This window comes from Sarcophilus harrisii, chromosome 2 (genome assembly GCF_902635505.1).
Source record: "Sarcophilus harrisii chromosome 2, mSarHar1.11, whole genome shotgun sequence".
NCBI classification, from domain to species: Eukaryota; Metazoa; Chordata; class Mammalia; order Dasyuromorphia; family Dasyuridae; genus Sarcophilus; species Sarcophilus harrisii.
In genome coordinates this window covers 568241475-568264337 of record NC_045427.1, presented here as the reverse complement: position 1 = coordinate 568264337, position 22863 = coordinate 568241475, and the positions used below count along the sequence as shown (strand labels likewise).

Genomic DNA, 22863 nt, shown 5'->3' with positions numbered 1-22863 from the left:
CCAAATAGGTTTGGACATTATGGTTTGAGCCGAAGACTGGACTGCTTATATAGTTACTACAATAAACACCTACTATTGAATCAGCAACCATTATTTGTTTTTGGAGGTGTGTGTGTGTGTGTGTGTGCTTGTGTGTGCTTGTGTGTAACTTGTGTAGTTTGGAGTTTCGGATTTTGAAAATAAGCTGGGACATGTTGAAAGAATTTTGTATACACAAGTGTGCAGTAAGCATTCCTATTCTCATTTGAATCCGATCAGCAAATAAGTATCGAGTGCCTACTATGCTAGGTATTATATTATGGTGTAATAAAAAAAAAAAAAAACTATTTATTGATGGGGTTTGAAGTCTCTTCAAGTCATCAGAGACCACAAATTTATTTTATGGCAAAACTGAGAAAAGTCTGGGGATCCTTGGTTTTCCCATGGTGCTCACTAGCTTTTACACCTTGTTGTCACACATTTATTTCAGGAGTGGGAAGCCTAAGCCTGACAGTTCTGCATAGATACAATCATGCTTATCAAACGAGCTGACCTTTCTTAGGTATCCTACACTAGGATTGGCTCAAAATGAATGGCCCTCAACTCCCCCTTCAAAAGGTCAGCTTTGTTTGGCCAGTGCACTGTTATCTCTAACATAGTTTTCAAAGCATTGCACTTTGGTCCTTGACTTTTAAATTTGGAAGGGAAAATAAAGCCTTTCCCAATTAAAGGAAGAGGAACTGAGTGAATAGGAAAGTCCCTTTCAAACTTAAGAAATAGCACAGACAGAAATTGGGGAACAGCAATTAAACAAAGAAAACCCCCTGAAATTTGGGAAATTTAGAAAAATGACTGAAAAAAAAACTTGCCCATTTTATTCACTTTCCTAATAAAATAATTTTTGTTGCTTTTGGTAGCAGAAATGAACATGAATTTGTCATCAGCAAAAGGTGACGTTGGGTCAAGGGACCACAGATGTTGTGTGGTCTCCTATTATGGCACAGAAGCCAAGCATGAAGACCAGGTGATAGAGAATCTCTGTAAAACAACCATAGAGAAAAGTTTAGAACCCCTGAGACAACCGGGACAAACAGGAATTAGAATTAAAAGTCCCTTATTTGGTGTCAACTTCTGACTTTAAGTGAAATGGAAACAGTTCTTAACACAGTGAGTGTTCTGAGAAAAAGACTTTTGGCAGCTGAAACTTCCTCCTAGAAACTGCTCAGAATCATCTTAGTCTCCAGCTCCTCTCCTTTATTCCCCCTCCCTTTCTTGAATCCCAAGCCATACCTGGATAGAGAGCCTTAGAGATCATTAGGATCAACTTTCTCATTTTTACAAGGAACTGAGAACTAGGGAAGGGAAGGGGCTTGCTTAATTGATGCAACAAAGCAAAGTGATGGCAGTCAGCCAATGGTGGACATCTAAGTCTGGTTTGAAGGAGATTTTGATAAAATCTAATAAACTGGGATTTTGTTTTGCTTTTAAAAAGCTGCACCTTATTAGAATTGGATATTGTTAGAATTGAAAGCATTGGAATAGTCACTCACAGGTGATCTTCTCTGCTTGAATACCTCCAGTGACAGAGAATTCATTCCTTTACAAGGCAGTTCATTCTATATGGGTACAGCTCTTATTAGAAGTTTTTGTTATGTCTGCCCCCAGAGTAACTTCCCTGCGTCAATCTCCGTTCTAAATCACTCTCTAAGCTACAAAGTCTCTTCCCTTTTCCGGGTGATAGCACTCTTTAAGTGCTCTCTTCCTGGCTAAATACACACCCTGAGTCTCATCAACAATCCTTATTAAGACATTAGAAAGTGAAAGGATTAAAAAAAAAAAAAAGTGGAATGCTCATATAGCTATATGAGAGTCCAAATTTACAAATCCTAAATAGGAGCTGATTTTTTTCTTTCAAATGAAGGATTCATTTACTGGTAGGATATTTTAAGCAACCAGCTCCTCCGATACTTTAAAAATTGGATAGGTTTTTATAAAAAAAAAAAAAAAATCAATTTACATACAACTTCAGACATTGCAGCTCACAGAAATCAAACTAAAGCTGTATGTTAAGATATTCAAGGGGCTTTACAAGGACAAACAGGAATTAGAATTATTTGGTGTCAACGTCTGGGTTTTAGTGAAATGTAAACAATTCTTAACACAGTGTGTTCTGAGAATAAGGTTTTTGGCAGCTGAAACTTCCTCCTAGAAACTGCTCAGAATCACCTCAGTCTCCAACTCCTCCTCTCCTTTCCCCCCTTCCTCTTCTTCCTACCCCCCTTTCTCTTTTTTCTCTTCTCTTTACCCCTGCTCCTTTCCTGTCCCCCCCTCCCTCCTCTTATCCTTCTCTCCCTTCTCTCCCTCCCCTTTCTTTTCCTCCTCTTTCCCTTTTCATCCCTTTATCCTCCTCCTCCTCTTTCTCCTTTTACCTCTCCTCCTTCTTCCCTTTATCTTCCTCCTCCTCACCTCCCCCTCCTTCTTCTCTTTCTTTTCTCCACCTTCCTGGTTCCCTCTTCTCTCCTGTTAATATCTACTGCTCTACTTCCCCTCTTTTTTCTTCCCCATCTCCCTCTCTCCTTTCTTTCTACCGTGCTCTTTCTTCCCTTTTCTTCAGGCCTTCTTCTCCCTCTTCTCTAATATCCTTCTTTCTTCTGCCTTCCTTTTCCTCTGGGTCCTAAGGCAAATGCCCTGGATCACCTCTCTCACCTTCTTCCTTTTGGCCTTTGCTCTCTCCCACCCTGTACTTCTCTGATTACCCCTTTGCTTCCTCCTACTTTTCGGTTTCTCCCTGCTTTGCCTCTGTTTCTTCAGAGCCCTTTAATTTCTATTGAGTTAGGGATGGGGAAAGCCTTGATTAAATAGGTGTTATGGACTGGGAATAACGGTGGAATTATTGCACTTTACTTCTCCATCCCCACAACAGAAACACCTTTAATTTCATGTTAGAGGTATTTTTTTAAAATGAAAATGAAAATTTATTGAAATTAATTTTTAAAGGAAATTAATTCTTTGGAAGGCTTTGTTTTTAGTGCATATCTAAGTGATTTAGGATGCTTGTCCTTTACAAGAAAACAGAACCCCATTGCTTCAAGGTCTGGCACTTTCTTACCTGAGAAAGTATAATGACCGGAGAAGCCTCGGCCTATATTAAGAGGAGAAAACACATTTGTAATTTTAAAAAACCAATATTTTTTAGAGGAGAGGTATCACAACATAATGTCTTGAGTAAAAGTAAAAGCAGTAGGTTACATTTTGTTTTAATTTTTAAAAAATGTACTTCAAACTATTAGGACTTTTATATCCTCCAGGAAATTTATGTTTGGAGAAACACATATATATCTATATATAGATATATCCTATAATTTAAGTAGAACTTTAAGCTGTTCATTCATTTATTTATTCATTCATCCATTCATTTAACAAACATTGATTAAGCTCATACAGTATACAAAGCTCCATGCTAAGAACTCATAGATACCAAGATAAAAAGTGTCAGTATTGAGTCAGCAAAAAACCAACAATCCACCACTTTCTCATGATTGAACTTGTTATGAAATGAGGGACTTCCAGAGATGCTGCTAATCATTTACAAGTATCCATAAATGGGCTTATGGCTCAGTATAGTCAATTCACTTATATCAGTTTACTACCAGGGCTAACAGTAGGTAGAGGAAAAAGGTTAGGTTCATCACCACAATTGGCTTGACAAGTTCAAATGTTCCCACCTCTTGTAGATTCAGACACAGCCTCCCCAAAGATGAATCCAAATTGTAAATCAGAAGTACTTACTTCGAATAGAAAGTTCCACAACTAACACTCCTCCTGTCTCTTCATGAAAGCGCTTTCTTTTGTCACAAGTCTGAATGGAAAATAGAGTGAGGGAGAAGGAAGAGGAAGAGGAAAGAAGGAGGAAAAAAGAGGGGAAGGAGAAGAGAGAAAAAAAACAAGAAGAGAGGAGAGAAAAGAGGAGAGGTCTTAAAACTATGAATACAAATTTATAGAAATATTCATTATACATTTATTTTAAAACTAAATTATTAAAATAAAAATTTTATTTACTAGGCTTTTTTTTTTTAAAACTTAGAAGTTTTTTGTTTTTTTTTTTTTTTCATTTGATGACATGTGCCAGAAAGTAGACTGGCTTTCCATACTTCCTTGCTAGTAGCAAATATAACTCAATATAATTTAAAAAGCATTTACCATGTACTATTCTGGCAGATATTGTCCTAGGAATACAAAAACAAACGTGAAAACAGGTGCTTACAATTCCATGTTTTGATACCAACTTTTCTGGGATTAAAGGTGCAGTTCCACAAATCCAGTGTTTTACCTATGCTGTGAAGAGTGAAACAACTGAGCCTATTGAGTAGGGGCATAAAGGAGGAAGAGAAGAACAAGCAGAACAAAGCATGCATTCTTTTAATTTAGGCTAAACATTTTTAAAAAATATAATCTCATTATAAGGTAATCTACAAATAAGAATGATTCTTCAGTTCAGCAACAGGAAGAGAAGCAATATTAGGAAGTCCACAAAGTTACACCTATGTAATAGTATTAGGACATTTAAATTTAAAATAGGGCAAATATCAATAGATATGTCTCACATACTCTTTGAGGGATATGCAATAATTTGAAGAGTGTTGTAAGCCCAATAGAAGAACTGATCTAATCGATACTTTTATGGGTGAGGAAACTGAGACTTATAAAGGTGAATTTTTGATTTGTCCAAGGTCATATATGTAGTAAGGGATTCAAATCCAGATTCTAGACTTCAAAACCTGTTTACAATGAAATATTCAATATTTCTGACACTTGAGGAAAGTCATTCTCACATTATGAAGAGTTAAAAACTGGGACATTCAGGACATTCTTGAGATTTCTTGAAGAGTTAATAAGGAACAACTCTGAGGAAAAAGCCTAGTTATTGCTTTCTCTGCACATGTCAGAGCAGTGGCTCTTCAAATCTTTGCATCTCAGAACTTTTTTACACTCTTTTAAAAAAATTTGAGAGGCAATTGGGGTTAAGTGACTTGCCCAGAGTCACACAGCTAATAAATGTTAAGTGTCTGAGGCCAAATTTGAACTCAGGTCCTCCTGACTTCAGGGTATTCAATCCAATGCACCATCTACCTGCCTCTAACCCTTTATATTCTTAACAGTTATTGAGGACCCCAAATAGCTTTTGTTTTTATGGACTTTGTCTATTGATATTTTCAGTAGTAGAAATTGAAAGTGATAAAAATTTAAAATATCTATTAGTTTATTTTAAAACAATAAACTAATAAGTTTATTATATATTATCCTATATAATATATAATATTATATGTTATCCTTAAATTAAAAAAAATAAAAATAACTATATTTTCCAAATCAAGTAAAGTGAGAAGGCATGTTTTCATGTTTTTGGAAAACCATTGTTTAACTTAATATAAGACAGCTGATTCTCATATCTACTGCATTAAATCTGCTATGAAACATTGTTTTGATTTAAATGTGTAAAGAAAATCTGGTTTCACAAAGTTATGCAGTTGAAAAATGGAGGACATTTTAATCTTTATATTATTATGAAAATTGTTTTGATCTGAAGGATCCCATGAAAGTGTTTCCAGGGTCCCCAGGGATTCATGATATGAACTTTGAGAACTACTATGTGACACTTTCAAGCAATGATTGTGGAATTAATGGCTTTTAAAATGACTATTTACCAAATCAAATTGAGCTGTATAGAAGAGTATTTTATCTTTGTAGTTTAATATTTAACCCTTTCCACCCACTGAAAAGCAAGTTTAGTTATTATGCTCTTAGCTCTTGATATTGTTTATAAGCCAACAGTGAGTATGGAGAGTCACAGTAGTAAAAAGGGAGAAAGAAAATCATTGGAAAAATGAAGTAAAAAAGAGAGAGGAAAGCAATGTTTTCATTAAAATTTAAAAATCATACAATTATCATCCTAACTTAATATGTTCCAGCAAGTCTTCTGGGAACAGGAAGGAAAGTTTATGCCTACTCTGACCTTGATCTTAATAGCTCTCGAAGAGCATGCTTGTAAAACGTGACCTTGGTTAATTTTTCCCTTCCAAGTAAACCAGCCAAGATAATAGCCTGGAGCTTCACATTCTATTTTTTGATGGAATGAGTGCAAAGGAGGTCACAGGAGAAATGACTTTCAGTCACTTAAGTTCTTTGGTTATCAACAAGTTGTCAAAAAACCATCAACTGAAGTCTACAGGAATTTCTTTAAGGAAGGAGAGAAATTAAGACATCCAATGTGACTGATTCCTTAGCAAGAGATCTCCAAAAATATCACGTCCCCAAAATCTTAGTGGGTAAATTTAATAACTTAAAACTACCCTAAGATTTTTTGAGATATCTTGTGTGAGTTCAAAGCAGTATATCCAGCTAGCTATAGTGATATCTCTATATAGTATACTGTACTCCATGATACTGTATTATGCTATATTACAACATAGCCAATTAATAAATGTTGATTAAAGGCTTACTATGTGCTAGGAACTGTACTAAGTACCAAGGGATACAAAGAAGGGAAAAATAGTCTCTGCTTTTAAGAACCTTATATTTTAATGGGGGAGATAACATGTAAACAACTAGGAAGATATAAAATATATAGTTAACAGATGGAAGGCAATCTGAAAGGATTAACAACTCTGGGAGCCAGGGAAGGTTTTATTTAGAAGGTGAGTCTTGAACCAAGTTTTGAACAAAACCAGGGAGACCAGTAAGCAGAAGTGAGTGACTAAAATATTCTAGACTTCAGGCAGTACAAAGGTATAGAGAGAGTGTTTTCTTCAAGGAACAGCAAATAGTCCAGTGCAGCTAGATCATAGAATGTGTGGAGGAGAGCAAAGGGAGTACAGTTTAGGAAGGACATTGGTAGGGTAGAGAAAATCTAAAGGTCTGCAAATACAATGATAAAGGGCCTCAAAACCATGCCATATGAGAACTGTTTCAAGGAAACAGGTGTGTTTAGCCTGGAGAAACAAATACAAAGAGGTATATGATAACTATATTCAAGTATTTTAAGGGATGTCATGAAAAAAAATTTAGCAATCAGTTAATATGCATTTATTAAGTTCTTAATATGTTCCAAGGACTATTCTAAAGAAACACAAAAATTAGATCCTATTCTAAAGGAACTCAATGTAATGGAGTTGATAGGTGAAAATAGCTATTTACAAACTATTACCTATTTATCTATATGTATACACACATATTTATTTATAATGTGCTTATCAAATGACAAATTGAAGATAATCAATAGTTCTGCTTAATTACAGAAAGTAGAACTAATAGTAAAAGGTAGAAAATAGAAAAAAAGGCACACTTAGATTTGTTATATGGTAAATCTTATTAAAATTAGACATATTCCAAAGAACAAAGGACTGCTTGAGAAGATAATAGTTCCCTCTCATCAGAGGTCTTCAGACAGAAGGTAGATGATGACTTTTCAGATAGGCAATAGAGGACATTCCTGTTCATATACAAGTTGGACTAACTGATCTTTGAGCTCCTTTCCAATTTTCAAATCATAATTATTACCACAACCACCATCACCATCACCATTATCAATCAAGAACCTAGAGCTCAGGTTTAACTGGTTAACATGATATTTCTAGTGACAAACATAGGACTAGAATTTCAATCTCCTGACTGCTAACCTACTGTTTTTTCTTCTTGGAGGAATTTCTATTGGTCTATAACAGCATTCCATTTTAAATCCTCCCTGGTTAAAAATAAAGACCTTCAAATATTGGAGTCTCCCCAAGTTGGCAACTGACTATATAATGCTAGCAAGTTGAGCTGCTTTCTGATGACTAGTGGAAGACTGACTTACCACTGGGCAAGAAAACTTTTCACTGTCACAGATGAACGTCTCACAGTGTAGCCAAACCTTGGAGAGTTTAGGCACATTCTGGAAGCGGAAAGCATTGAACTGAAAAGTTGCTCTGTGATCCTTGCCATTTTCATGAACCAGAACAGTTTCATCTGTGGGGCATCTGAAAACACAAGGAGAAGCACAAACCAAAGAACTTCTATCTAACTGGTCTTTAGTTTGGTCTCCTAAGGTGATATAGATATGACCACTCCTTTGAGTCCACAGTATAATGGTCCATGCAGATAATCAGGGTAATGCTGGATTAAGAGCAAGTTCACCACAGCAGTGGCGCTGTAAAAGTGCTTTCCACAAATCCTCTAGGCCAATCAACCAGTCACACCAATATAAGGGGTTTTGGTTGAGGTCAGTTTTCCAATGAAGTTCAATATCTACAGGAGTTGCTTTCTCCCTTCTCCCTAGTTGCATCCATAATTTTTGTCTTTTGGTAGCAGGACTAGGTAGCTAAGCTCAGTCTTATCCCTTTAAAAAAAAGGATATTTTTTGTTTTTATGTGACCTTTATTTCCAAACATGTTTCTTTCTCTCCTTGGATAAGGGGGAAAAAAAAACTGGATCTTTAAAACTAACCCACATGTCAATTAAATCAGATAGCATTATACAGTGTTTCATATATACAGATAAAATCAATCTCTCACTCTCTTCTTTTTAAAAAAAATTTCTTTGTCTCTCACTTTTTCTCCTTTTAGACACACACACATATAAACTTACATACATATATATATATTATATATGGTGAAGGAAATCTCATCTCATTGGCATAAGGAATTCCTAATAAGGAAACTTTTTTTTTTAACCACAGGAGTTGTCCTGAACCAATCATGGAGATCAATGTGGGACATTAAGAAGTTAAATAACTCGCCTAATGAATAAGAGGAATAAATTGAACCCTAGGCACTCTAGAAGGTACATTACACTTTTGATGTTAGGAGAACTGTTTCCCTCCTCTGGACTTCATTATCCTCTTTGTTAAAGTAAAGGGGCTTGAACTAGATAAATGAATAGATAAGGTCCCTTTCAGTTCTGACATTTTATGTCAGGTTTATGAGCATGAGAGAGTGGACAAAAGCTCATCTTTTTTAGATTTAGAGGCAGAGATTTGATCCCAGTTCTACCATTATCTATGTGACCTTGGACAACCTTTGGGTCTTAGACTCTTTGAACTGAAGGAGGTGAGGTAGTAGACCTCTAATGCCCCCTTTATAAATCTATGATCCAATGATCCAAAGGGCAATGATACAGGAAACTTTAGTTCATCAGGTCCAGATCCAAGTGGGAGAAATAAGAAATAGAAACTTGAAAATTCCATGCTAAGAGCCAACCCTTGGCAAGAAGGGGAGGGGAGGAGTGAGTCTCAATTCTAATTCAAGGTTCTTCTATTGGTTCCTCTATTTGTGTCAGCTTCAGACGAGCAATGAAGTCATGGACACTTTTTTAAGTTGTGAAATTCAGCTCCCTGTTGGTTAGTAAACCTGAGATCCTTAGTTGAAACTAAGCAGGTCCTAAAAATAGCTCACTAAAATGAGTTCCCTCATGTCATGTAATGACTTTATCTGGTGGAAAAAACCAGACTTGGGGGCAGGGAAGAAGCATGAGGAAGAGTGCAATGATGGATGAGTAGGCATGATTATCATGTTTAGATCATTCGGCCCAAGTTCCTTTTGGCACTTTGAATTCCTGGCACTGGGCCCCTTGGAGACAAATAAGTCCAGGCAATGTTGCAATCCATCTCCCCCCAACTCCCAAAGACTTATCACAGTGTTTTAGTGTAAATGTTTCTGCCCTAGGGTCATATGTGAGTATTACCTGAATATTGCAAAATAAATCATATTAGGTGAATTTGTGTGTAAAGAGAAATCTCTGAGTTTTGAATTCTCCACTCTCTCCAGGAGTCTAGAAAATCAATCTTTCTTCCTGATCAAAGTGGAAGAAATAATATTTGGGAAATTCTGGAGATACATTTTCTAACTTTGATTCCTGTTGTTTTGTGATGAGTTCCCGGCATCAGTATTTTCAGAACATTCACAAAGCATTGCTTAATTTCCTGTGCATAATAGAGATTTATCTCAAGGATGTAACCTGCAAGATGTACACAGTGTTGAAGACCTGTAATATGGGAACAATAAGGAACAATAATTTGAGGAAGGATAAGTGAATGTGCATTAAATAACAAAGCATTACATATTGTGATTCATTGTATAAAACTGCAAATTTTCAATCATAAGAGAAGAGGTTTTGAAGTTATTACCAATTCATACTAGTCAAGAATTCATTCAGGAATACTCCAAGTCATTTGATTGATATAATTTTCTCTAAAGCATAAAGAATCCATCATCAATAAGGATCAAACAGCTATATATTGCTCCTGAAATCTTGCCACCCCCAGAAGGAAGAGAATCTTTCTGAATTATTCAGATATAACCCAACACCTTCCATTCTGCTGAAAATTCTATGGCTGCTCTATCCAACTGGTTATCCAAAATATCTTATCTGTCTATGACATCCTTCACTCTGATATATAATTGATGTCAGTACTTAACTGACTTCAGTTTTGCAAGTTAATAGTTTTACTTTGTTTTTTGGTGGGCCTTTGATGCCAGTTCTCTTTGTAATGTAATGTACCCATGAGTACATGCAAAGATCACTGATTCTGAAGTGAGAGGCCTGAGCACACAGACTACATCTAATCATTAATACCTGTGTTACCTTGGATCAGTAACTTAGATAACCTTTTCTAGAGCTCAGTTTCTACATCTACAAAAAGAGTGGATTGGAATCTGTGGCCTCTAAGCTTTCTTGTAGCTCCAGAACTATAATCCTCTTTTTATTGACAGAACATATGCATGGGTAATTTTTCAACATTAACTCTTTCAAGCATTTCTGTTCTAATTTTTCTCTTCCTTCCCTCCACCTACTCTCCTAGATGGCAGTCAGTTTCATACATGTTAAACATGTTAAAGTATATCTTAAATACAATATATGTGTGCAGATCCGTACAGTTCTCTTGTTGCGCAAGAAAAATCAATCTTCTATTTTTAAGTGGATAATTGATTCAGGTGAAAAGTGATTAGACATTTCCTTTAAGCTAGGAGTTCCCCTTTAGCTGTTGCCTTGAATGCCACAGCTAAGGTGCTTAAAAGCTCTTCTTCCCAACACCTCCCAAAGCATGAAACCCAACCAGCCTGAGAGAGAATCCAGGCCTCGTTCTATAACCCTGACCCATGAGAAGGGTACATACCCTTTCCCTATTAGCTGCCATTGCATGGGATACATGAAGTCTGCTGAAGGTGTGGCCCAGCAGCTGTTCAGGACGACCTTAAACCTGAAAGGAAAACAAAGGATCATTGAAACAGAAGTTCTTTTACTCTGACAGGGTTGTAAACAGCTTTCTTTTTCAATCCAAATTTCAGTGGGCTGGTTCCCTTACCTAATACTTAACCCTTTGGCTTCCACACCTGCAAATAAATCTGATCCAATTTCTGAGGTTTCCAACACAAAAGGGGCTTCTTTTTTAGTGGAGAACTTGGCATTCTTTGGAAAGAAATATATAGTGAGTATTTGGACTGCCCAGTTGGGGCTCAGAGAGAAACTGTGCAGGGGTTAGTTCAGGGAGCTGGGGGGTAAAGGTGATGGAGGATTACAGTTACAGAGAAGTCAGCAGAGTGATAAGGGTCTCATTACCTTCAACAAGTGAGTTGGGTTATGAGGACAGGCAAGTTACCTACAACTGTTTATGTGGAGAATATGGTTTGGCTTGAAGGAGCTAGATTAGGGAAGAATTTTTAGAGGTCATCAAGTCCAATTCCTTTATTTTGCTGATGAGGGTTTGATTCATAGCATAAATGAAATAATTAGAAAATGAGGAAATTCCCTATGTGGCCTCTAGCAAATTACTTAATGGATCCCAATCTGTCTTCTCCTTTGTTGGTACCCTATAGAAACCTGCTCTTGTTAACAAACTGTCTTTCATATTAGATCTCTTTCTCTCATGGACCTTTCATTTACACATTTCAATCACGAAGACCTGGCTTCCCTTTGAAAACAACACATCCCTGGTCATCATCTCCAGCCTAGATTTATGTTCCCTTGTGCCCCAAATCAACTGGGCCAGAACAAGGAGTTGGTATGCTTCTTGCCTCTCAGTGCTATTTCTAGACCCTTCCCTTGCTACCATCATTTAGCAAACTATTCTTCTTGGAGGTTCACTTCATCTATATGTCACCCAATTCATATCCTAGTATTATTTATCTATAAATCCTCCCTTCTGAAAGAGATTAGTGACTGTACAGTCCTGAAACTCTCTATTTCAGTGTCAGCCCTTATACTTAGAGGCTTTAATTTTCATGTTGGTCTCCTCTTAAACACCCTTGTTTCCCATTTCAGCATCACCAGTACTGCTCAGTTATATATAGGAATGGTCATCCTTTGGATCTCATTGCAGACTGTAAGCGTTCTTCAGAGCCAATTGCTCTGTCTGACCACTGCTTTTTATTCTCCAATTTCAGTGTTTTACCTCTGCCAAGTCTATTCTTTGTCCTTATCATAACCTCCAGTTATTTCACCCCTTCATTCTTTTACAGCCCATTACTAATACTGGCTTCATTTTGGTCCCTTTAATATCTTGACTCTAAAAGTTAATTAGTTTAACTTCATTCTGTTCTCTATATTTGAATCCTTCTTTACCTCTTGTTCTTTGAACGCTATTTTGTTTTATGTCTCAATGTTGGCTTACTCCCATTATGCACCTCCTTCCTTTCCACTCTTATAACACATTAGAGAAAGTTACATAACTATGCTAAGTAGGTCTACTGCAATATTGAGTCCCCACTTCTACAGGTTAATACTTTGACTCTTCTCTTTCTATTGCACTTTCCACAGAGTGGTCCAAACTTTCTCTTACTCCCTAACTATGTATACCATATTCTTCCATGACCCTAGATGATGCTTTCCACATCATACTTCATAGAAGAAATTGATGGTATACTTCTCTTTTTCTCACCCTTCTTTTTACTTCTAAACCTCACATTTTCTTAACATCACATCATCTATTTTTCCTTATTTTGGTCCAATCTCGGATGAAGAGATGACCCTTTCCTTATCATGGGAAGCTCTTCTACTTGTGCCTCTGAACCCATCTTCTAAAGTCTCTTCCTTGAGTTTGATCATTCAATAATTTCTGCCATCTCTCTAATTTTCAGTCTGTTATTAGCTTCTTCTCCTGCTACTTATCCAAGTTCTAGATTTGTTGCTGTTGCTATTCAATCATTTCACTCATATCTGAATGTACATGACCCTACATGACCCTTTTTTAGGCAAAGATATTGGAATGGTTTGTCATTTCCTTTTCCATTTCATTTTACAAATGAGGAAGTGAGGCAAAGAGTTTGATACTATCAACTGCTCCTTTCACCCCTCTTTTAGGATACTCTCTCTCCTTGAGTTTTTCATGACATTGCTGTCTTCTAATTCTCCTCCAACCTTCTAACCATCTGACTGGTTCTTCTTCATCTCCTTTGCATGGACATTCCACTGGGTTTTTGACCTGGACTGTTTTCCCTTTTTTTGGGAATCTCTCTTTTGATGATCTCATAAATTCCCATGAAGATAATTGTCACTCCTATAAAGATAACTCCCAAATCTATATACCTAATCTTCATCTTTCTCCTCGATGTTAATTGTATATAACCCATTTTCTTCTGGATGTCTCCACCTGAATGTCCTATAGACATAGTAAACAGCATCTACCAAAAATATAATTTTCTTTAACTATTTCTTTTGACATTGATTATTAAAACAAAAACAGAACAAAACAAAACAAAATCCCACAACCTTCCAGGAACCAAAGTTTTAGTCCTAGGATTAATTCTCAACTCTTCATTTTCTGTGACCCCCCTCCTCATTTCCATTAAGTTGCTAATGCTCATCAATTTTACACCCCCTCAATACCTTTCACATGTGTCTCTTCTCTTCACTAACAGTTTATCACTTCCTGCCTGAATTATTACAGTAATCTCCTAATTGCTTATATGTAGGTTGACCCTTCTTTAATCCAACTGTCAAACTTATCTTTCCTAAAGCTGAGATAAAACATTCAATCAATAAATATTTATTAAATATCTACTATGCACCAGCTATTGTGTGAGGCACTGGGAGTGCAAAGACAAAAGGTAAGAGTCCCTGACTTAAAAGAGTTTACATCCCATAGATCTGACCACACCACTTCTATGTTCCAAAATTTCTCTAACTCTCTATTCTGTTGAGGGAAAAAAATGGAAACTTTTTTTTTTATTTGGCATTTAAAGTCCTGTACGATCTGAGTCCAAACTTATCTTCCACTCTGACTTCCTGACATTTAGGGTGATCACATAATTCTTCTTCATACACTCTACCTCACAGTGAAATATACTTATTAGACGGTCTCTGTACAGACTTTTCCATCTCCCTGATCTTGCATAGTATTTTCCCATGCCCCTGGAGGCTATCTATCTCTGCTTCCACTTCTTAGAATCCCCATGTTCCTTCAAGGTTCAATTTCTCTTACTACTAAAAGTCTCCCTCAATTCCACTATTTTTTAGTGTTAATCTTTCTTTACTGAAAATAAACTTTGTCTTTATTTAAAAAATATGTTTTGCCTTTATTAATCTACATAAACTTTGTTTTTCTCCAGCATATAAGTTTTTTGAGCACAGAGACTTTTCATTTTCCTCTTTGTATCTCTAGTACCCAGGAGGAGTTTAATAAAAGCTTGTTGAATTAAACTACTCTGACTTTTGTTTCCTTTTGGTCCTGTAGACTAAAATAATTTCTGAGATTGTTTCTCAGCTGTCCTTTTGAGTTTGCAACTATTTCACTGAGTTCTTGCAAAGAGTAGTGATACAGGACTGGAAATTATCTTTAACATTAACCCACTCAGAAAGCCAAAGGTCCAATGGATCTGTATTTATTTCTGAGACAGATTTCAGGCTGTGTTGAAAAGTTTATATAAGTGAGTTGACTTATTCAATATACCCCCAACATTCTAATCTTTGGGTCCATCTAATTAGCACTAATTATCAACTGGTGGTGAAATAGAAAAGATAGCTTGGTTTAGAAAGATGGGGATTAAAAATCCAGGACTTAGATCTCATATCTGTCTTGCCCTTCACTGTTAACCTTCTTGCATAGATCACACCCAATGACTCTCTTACTCACCACCTTGGAGTTAGGTTTCTAACATTACCATTTTATTGAGACTATTCTCTCTTAAGTCACCAATGACTTCCTAATTACCAAATGGAATAATTTCTCTCAGACTTCATACTCCTTGATTTCTTGGAAAAAGCTAAAATCATGTATTATCCCCTCCTTCTCCCTCTCTTTACTTTGGGTTTCTGTTATACTGTACTCCAGGTTTTCTCCTCTATCTTTCTAATTGCTTTTCCTATCACTCTTACTACTTCTTCTTTTCTCATTCCCTTTTAAGAGGCATTTCCTAAGGCTCTATCTTTATCCTTCAGTCTTTGATCTTCTTGTCTTAATTTCCCCCCTTGATTATTAATCCAGTCCCACTGTGTCAATTATTCCTTCTGTGTAGGAATGTATACCTGAATGGAGCCACAAAGAGCGAGACACAACTGAAAATGACTGAACAACAACAAAATTCTCAAATATTTTCTCCCCACATACCTACTTGTTGAAACTTACCCACCCTTTGAGGCTCATTTCAAATTGTATGAATGACTTCTACATTTGTTTAGTTCCAGCCATATCTCTGGATTCCAAAGCCCCATTGTTAATAAATAAATATATTGTCCTGTGGATAGGGCATAGGACTTATAGTCAGCGAGATCATATTCCACCTGACACTTTCTGTCTGTGTAACCTTGCATAATACATTGAATAATATGAGGAGGTTCTGCTTTGCCCTAAGGTCCCTTCTTCTATGATACTATTTTCTTCTTTCCTTCATTCTCTTTCCCCTTTCATTATATCCTACACTAAATCTACTACCAGTTTAACTCACCAAAAGCACAGATGTAGTCAAGTCATTACCCTGTTAAGACTCATTTGAGGGGGCAGCTAGATGGCACATTGAGTAGAGTACCAGTCCTGAAGTTAGGAAGACCTGAGTTCAAATCTGAACTCAGACATTTAGTACTAGCTTTGTGACCCTGGGCAAGTCACCAAACCCCAATTGCCACACACACACACACACACACACACACACACACACAATTTGAGTCAAAAAAATTGTCAAATAAAATTCATTCTCCTTAGGGTTGCTTTCAAGGCCCTACACAAATCTGGCTTTGATTTACCTTTCTAATCATATTATTCCCCTCTATGTGCTACATATGCTCCTAAATGAACATATCTTTTCCTTCTTTTCCTTCCTCTGATCTATTCTTATATCATTCCTTAAACCTCGAATGGTACAACTAGGTAGTGACAGAGTGCTGAGTTTGAAGTCAGGAACACTTCCTTTGAGTTCAAATCAGATCTCAGACATCTACTAATATCTTTAGTTCAAATCAGATCTTTAGACACTCACTACTCTGGGCAAGTCATTTAACCCTGTTTGCCTCAGTATTCTGTTCTTTGCCAAGAAAATCCCAAATGGAGTCACAAAGAGTGAGACACAACTGAAGATGAATGACTGAACAACAACAAAATTCTCAAATGCTTTCTTCCCACATAGCTACTTATTGAAACTTACCCATCCTTCAAGTCTCAGTTCAAAGGCTTTGAATAAGACCATAAGTATTCATCAGTACCCAAAGTGATGCCTCCCTTTGAATTCTAGGAGTACTTTCTTCTTACCATTTTAAAGCCTTTACCTTTTCCCTTGAAAAAAATGCCTTTTGCCTTGTATTATAGGCATCTGTCTATCTGTACTCTCTCCCCTATTAGAAAGCAAATTCTATTAGGTTGGAGGCCTGCCTTATTAGGATCTGTTTCTTTCTCAGTAGCTGACACAGAGCCTTCCACATGCTAGATTTTCATATGTGTTTGTTGAATGGAGTGTTTTATGGAATAAAGTTGAATCTGAGCTCAGAGTGATTATCAATTAGCTTTATATTTGGCCCTGTGACTTTAAGCATATTCTCCCTGCTGTGCTTTTCAAAGTGCATCCCCACTTGAGCAGAGTAGTATAGAAACTCTTTGAGGCTAGGAGATATGCATGTATATATATATATGTGTGTGTGTGTGTGTGTGTGTGTGTGTGTGTATATATGTAAAAATATACATATTTATATATGTGAAAATATATATGTAAAATATGTAAAAAATATATATGTAAAAATATGTAATTTTTCTAACCCCTGATAACTAATATGGTACTTTGTCATTCTCATGCAGAAATCCCAGATGAGGATACACCCAAAATGAGTTGGTACCTTCTCAACAATTTATAGTGTTAGAGAGTTCCCTGGAGCACTGAGAGTTTAAGTGACTAGCCCAGAGTCAACAGGCAGGTTATATCAGAGGAAGAGGTCCTCTTGGCTCTGAAGAGAGTTCTACAGCTTCTTTGCCTCACACATTGTAGGTATTTAATAAATACTAATTGGATTGGGTTTTGTCTTGTATTCCTACCTGTTTCTTGTGGGGCTAAAGATTATGAGGTAGACAAGCAGCTTCCAAGGAATTTTCTATTTGGCTTCAGAATCTGGATAACTTTCTGCTAAAATTCCAAATTTAGAAGCTAGGGGAGGGAAATAGTCTATTGAAATTTGTCATTGATGCTCCAGGGAATCCAGAGCAATTTGTTGTTCAGTAGATTTCCTTGTTCAATCTAGGTCATGGAACCTGACCTGCTAATTGGGTGGAAATATATGCAAGAATTGGTTGGTGTTTCAGCAACCCACAAGAATGCTCTCCAAGGAAGTGGAAGAAGCCAGCCCAGGCCTCAAACAGCAGATGATTGCATGAATTAGACCCTGGAAACCAACCACAAACCTCATGGCTCTAAGGAATGCTAAATAGGCCCCCAAATAGAACAGCATCTAGTGGGAAAGTAGCAAGAGTTAGAACCCTTTTAGCTCCTTTTGAGCCTAGACTTGGGTAAAAATTTTTTCCTCATCCCCATTCCTCTTTGGGGGAAGGTTTTTTTGAAACAACTTAATAAAACTGAACACATTGTGTGCCTTTTTCCTCCCAAAGCCTGACACAAGAACACCAAGACCATAGCGCCTGTATCCTGCACTTCTATTAAAATAGAATACGGTGAGATGCAGGAGACTGATCTGACTGAAAGGGAGGAAAAATTCTCTGGGAAGACTTCCTAATAACATTATCATTATTTCTATTCAAAACCCTGCCAAGTAAGCAGATGATTCTGCATTTTGTTTTATTTTATTTGATTAAAATAATCATTAACAAATAAAAACAACTCCAGGAAAAGGTGGGAAGCTAATACAGATGGCTGCTCAGCCACTGTTCAGTGACCACTTTGTACATTTATACACTGCGTGCTTGGATTTCCTCCAGAATCCACATGGATGGAGCATTTATACCCTGTCACCTAGTCTTAGCATGATTTCAAAGCCTTGGAAGCTCAACTGTATTGACCAATTTTGCCTGCTTGCCAAGACAGGTTTAACAAGGTCATTTCTCTCAGGATTAGATGTGCTGTTAAGTAGGCATAGATTTCTGCAGAAGATGTGTCATAGAAGAAAGAGTACTGGATTGGGAGGCAAGAGTCATGCTTTCTCTGAGAGTCAGTTCCCTCATTTGCAAAATCCTGGTTTATACTACATGATCTCAAAAGTTCCTTTGACCATCTGGAATCAAATATAAAGTTAATTGAATCAGGTTATCTTCCTGGAGATGGCTTTCCTTAGTGAAATTTGTGTGTGATTGTATTTGCAAATACAAATATACAAAAGTGTGCATCTATTTGTATACATATGATATGCCTGTTTACAAAATAGGTTATATAAAAAAAAACATGCTTTTAGAAGGGGGAAAGATAGCTGTTGATGATTTTGGACATGGTTTTTGAATGAGATTACTTTTTGGTTCTGATTAGGAAGGTACCAATTACATCTACAGTAATTGAGGAAGGAGGAGACAAGCTAAAGGTTTTTGATAGTTTAAGTAAAAGATGTATGCAACATGGAGAACTACACATATGTGAATACACACACATATTCTCTATTCTCATGTTAATTGATGGAATGTTTCTTAACTCCTTGCTCTGAGCTCATTAAAACTTGAATAACAGATGTCATAAATAAGATCTGGCTTTCATATACAAAGTGCTAAAGTCTAAACAATTGGAAAAAGCTTTGGAATTAAGAGCAAAGAGACTCAAAATCCAACTTTGCCATTAACCAATCATAGACTTTAGGCAAGTCATAGAATTTTAGATTTAGAGTTAGGAAAGAATTTATTGGTCATCCCATCTAAATCCTTCATTTCACAGATGAATAAATTGATGTACAGAGAATTAGGTGATTTTTCCAAAATCATACAATCAGTAAGTGACAGATTTGGGATTTGAACCACTATCCTAATTTCAAATCCAATGCTCCTTCTTAAATTGGTAAAATAAAGGAATTGGATTAGACAATCCCCAAAATCTCTTTTGACTCCAACATTCTTTCAATGTTGGGCCACTGCTTAATTTAAACTAACCTACGGCTTGAAAGAATGTTGGAGTCTTAATCTTAATTAAGGGACTTGTTGGGGTGAGGGGAAGAGGGAAAGGACAGATACATACAGCTCAGTCCAGGAATCTCTCATATTGATCACATTGTAACCGAAAAATAATAAGTAAAAAAAAAACTCACGGTATAGAAGTTCAGAGATAACTGGCTTTCAAAGGAGCCCATGCTCCCATTCTTGACATGTACTGTGGCCACTCTGGAAAGGGGAGAGAGTTTTGCATAAGGACTGAAACATGCAAGATTGGAAGGGGTTCCAGAGCACTTGCATGCTGTATGTCCTTCTTGTCCAGAAGACTTACCTCTGATCAAAGGCAGCCTGGTTGACCAAGTAGGTTGAATGATACGTACAAGAGAAGGAGTAATTCACTGGTTGGCTCTTCACAATCACTGTGCTGTCATTGGACACAATGTGGCTGAAGAAATGGTAGATAGGGGGCTTGTACTAGAGTGAGAAAGTGGGAGAAACAAGGTCATGTTTCCTTGGTACCCCTGGGGATGCTGCAGGAACGATTGGGAGAATGAATGGAGAGTTTTGTACACAGTCTTTTAAATGGACAGAGCATTTGCAAGTGAAAAACCAAAGGCGAAAAGAATTCTCATCAGGCTCTGGAGTTTCCTATCACTTTCTTAATTTGTAGAAGGAAGGTTTTGAGTTTTATCAGCAATACTTGCTTGGGGTACTTTGAGTCAAAATTCCTAGAGCAGCACCCTGATAGATTCTCTCCCAGAAATTAAGAATGGAAAATATTCCAAGGTCATGTTTCACATATACCCCATTTGGCCCAGGTTCTTTCTTCAATACTAACTGACTTTCCCTTTTTGTAAGCTTCCTTGGTTGGTTTCAGAACCCAGAGCTGTGATGTCCCATAGAGATGCTACAATGAAAGAACATTGTAAAGTGTAAAGAGCTACATCAATATGAGCCAGAAATAGTAGCAAATAATATTTTTATCATGTTATTATTGACTGTGTTGCCAGGAAGGCAATGCACCCTAGTAGGTGGAAAATTGACCTTAGCGTCAGGGAGCGTCTCCATTTCTGCCTCTGGAATTTCTTAGCTAGCTATGTGGTTCTAGGAAAGTCAGTAATCATCTGGGAGCCTAAACAAGTTTCTAAGATCCTAACTCAGAGATGGTTGTAATTCATGTTGGTGGGGGGAGTTCCTGTACTCATAAAAGCACAGTTCTTAGATAATTCCAGATTGCAGCACAAAACATTCTGACCTAATAAATCAGGAATTTTTAGTAATAAATAAAGCAGGAGTTCTTAACCTGGGATCTGTGAACCTGAAAAACAAAATTTTTGATGACCTTGTTTCAATGTAATTGGTTTCCTTTGTACTTCAATTTATGCATTTAAAAACCTTATTCTGAAGGGAAGTTCCTAGGCTTCTCTAGAATGGCAAAAGAGTTCAGGACCCAGAACAATTCTCTGTAAAGAAATCTTTGTATGCTTTATTTCTCTCAAACTGAACAGAGGACAAATCTGCTGACATTCAGGACAATTAAGTATATAGTCAACAAATACAGTCAACTCCTTATAAAATGCCTACTATGCCTACTTATTTAATGCCTACTAAGAATTTTGCATTAGAGTTGGGAGATCTAAGCTGGTGCATCAATTTCACCTGATTTTAGATAAATAATTTCATGTCTGAGTCTCAGTTTCTTCTTCTATTCAATTAAGAAATTGAATTAAATAATCCCTTTTCCATCTGTGATTCTATGTCTATGGTGCAGCATTTTACGAAGATTTATTTGTCAAATTATTTTCGATAACTATAAAAGCCTATCTTGTTTGGCAAAAAAAAAAAAAATATTGTGTTCTTCTCCACTGACTCAGACTGTGAAGTGGCCTTACCTCAGATTGGGTTCCACAATAGGACTTGTTTTTAGGTGACAGGTCAGGGATTATGAATTGGTAGTAACCTGCCTCATGGATTCCGTTGTAACAAACCCCTCCAAGAGCCAGCTGGTGCACTTCCCATCCATAGGGACACTCTGGTATTTTTGTGATGATGGTTTTAGGATAACAAAATACAAGAATAACATCTAGAAAGAAATACATGCATAATTTAAAATGACAGTTGGTGAACACCTAAAATGTGTTTTGATTTCATGGAGATGCAGACAATTTGAAATAAGAAAAGGAGAAAAGATAGTTAAATGCTCTTCAACAGATAAGAATTAAATAGCAAAAGAAATAAAACCCAAAGAGGAGAATGTAGGAGATATGACAAAATCAATTTTTAAAAGTAGTTGAAAATTCACTTAATTGGAAATCAGGAAATCTGGATTCTAGTCTTGACTTTACCATCAATTTCCTCTTTGGCCTTGAGCAAATCATTCTATTTGGGCCTCATTTTCCCTATCTGTAAAATGAAGGGATTAGGTGAAATGATTTTCAAGTCCCTTTTCAAAGCTAAAGGCTGTATGATTTTAAAATTCTTGACAAAAGTCTTATTTTATGCATATTTTTTTATTTTAAGAAAATGTCAATATCTGCCTTGTTTATATCTGGGGGATTTAGAAGCAGGCCAATGAAGTGTGACTATATTAAGTTAGGGACAAAGGTGACAGAATAGCATTTTGGGTAGCTTTTCCTCTAAGGGAAGCATTTAATGGAAGAGCTAGGCTTGGAGTTTCAAAACTGTTTTGGTTACTTAGTAAGGGTGCGATTATAGACCAGTCACTCAATTTCACTACCTATTTTCTTATCTATAGAACAAGGATCATAATATTTTTACTCTCCACCTCAGTGATTACTATGAGAAAAGTACTTTGTAAGATTAAAAAAGCAATAGTATTATGAATTATTATTTTTATGATAATTTTTATTCAAATACTCCATACCTGCTTTATTTGGGGTACATGGGCCTGCCAATGTCTCAGTTAAGATGGCCAGCAGGACAAATATCCTTATCACCATCTCTTCTCTGGATGTGGACACTGCTGGGCAGCCAAACAAAGAAAGCAGGACTGTCATAATCCTGTAGCGGCCCAGGGCATTATCATTCTGGGCTTGGAATGAAGATTTTCAGTTAAGCAGAAGCACAAAGTATACCCCAATCTGCATAGAAAAAAAATGATATCCTAAGGGAGATTCAAGTGTAATGCCCCATGTCTCTATCATTCCTGAAAGATATACAACATACCAAAGATAGTAATCATACCAAAAATCAATGACAGGAGCTGCTGTTCAGATGCTGTTGGTCATATGTCCTGCTGTTTTATTCAGCCCACTCTGGATGGACTGTGTGTGTCGCTTTCTTAACTTCTGTTTTCCCCCCAGCTTACTGACTCAATGCTCTCTTCACTTTATATA

The 22863-nt window shown here is 36.7% G+C and overlaps 1 protein-coding gene across 1 annotated transcript; it reads right to left on the bottom strand.

The window, feature by feature from the left end:
- Positions 1–832: 832 nt before the first annotated feature.
- Positions 833–22600, bottom strand: TECTB (tectorin beta). The gene is made up of 10 exons (XM_003755367.3): positions 22392–22600; positions 21400–21590; positions 19839–19981; positions 19663–19735; positions 11318–11421; positions 11129–11212; positions 7832–7994; positions 3769–3838; positions 3089–3121; positions 833–1017 (listed from the first exon to the last, which is right to left on the bottom strand). Exons 1-10 carry the CDS (start codon positions 22522–22524, stop codon positions 941–943), a joined length of 1071 nt encoding a protein of 356 aa, XP_003755415.2. The 5' UTR covers positions 22525–22600; the 3' UTR covers positions 833–940.
- Positions 22601–22863: the final 263 nt, after the last annotated feature.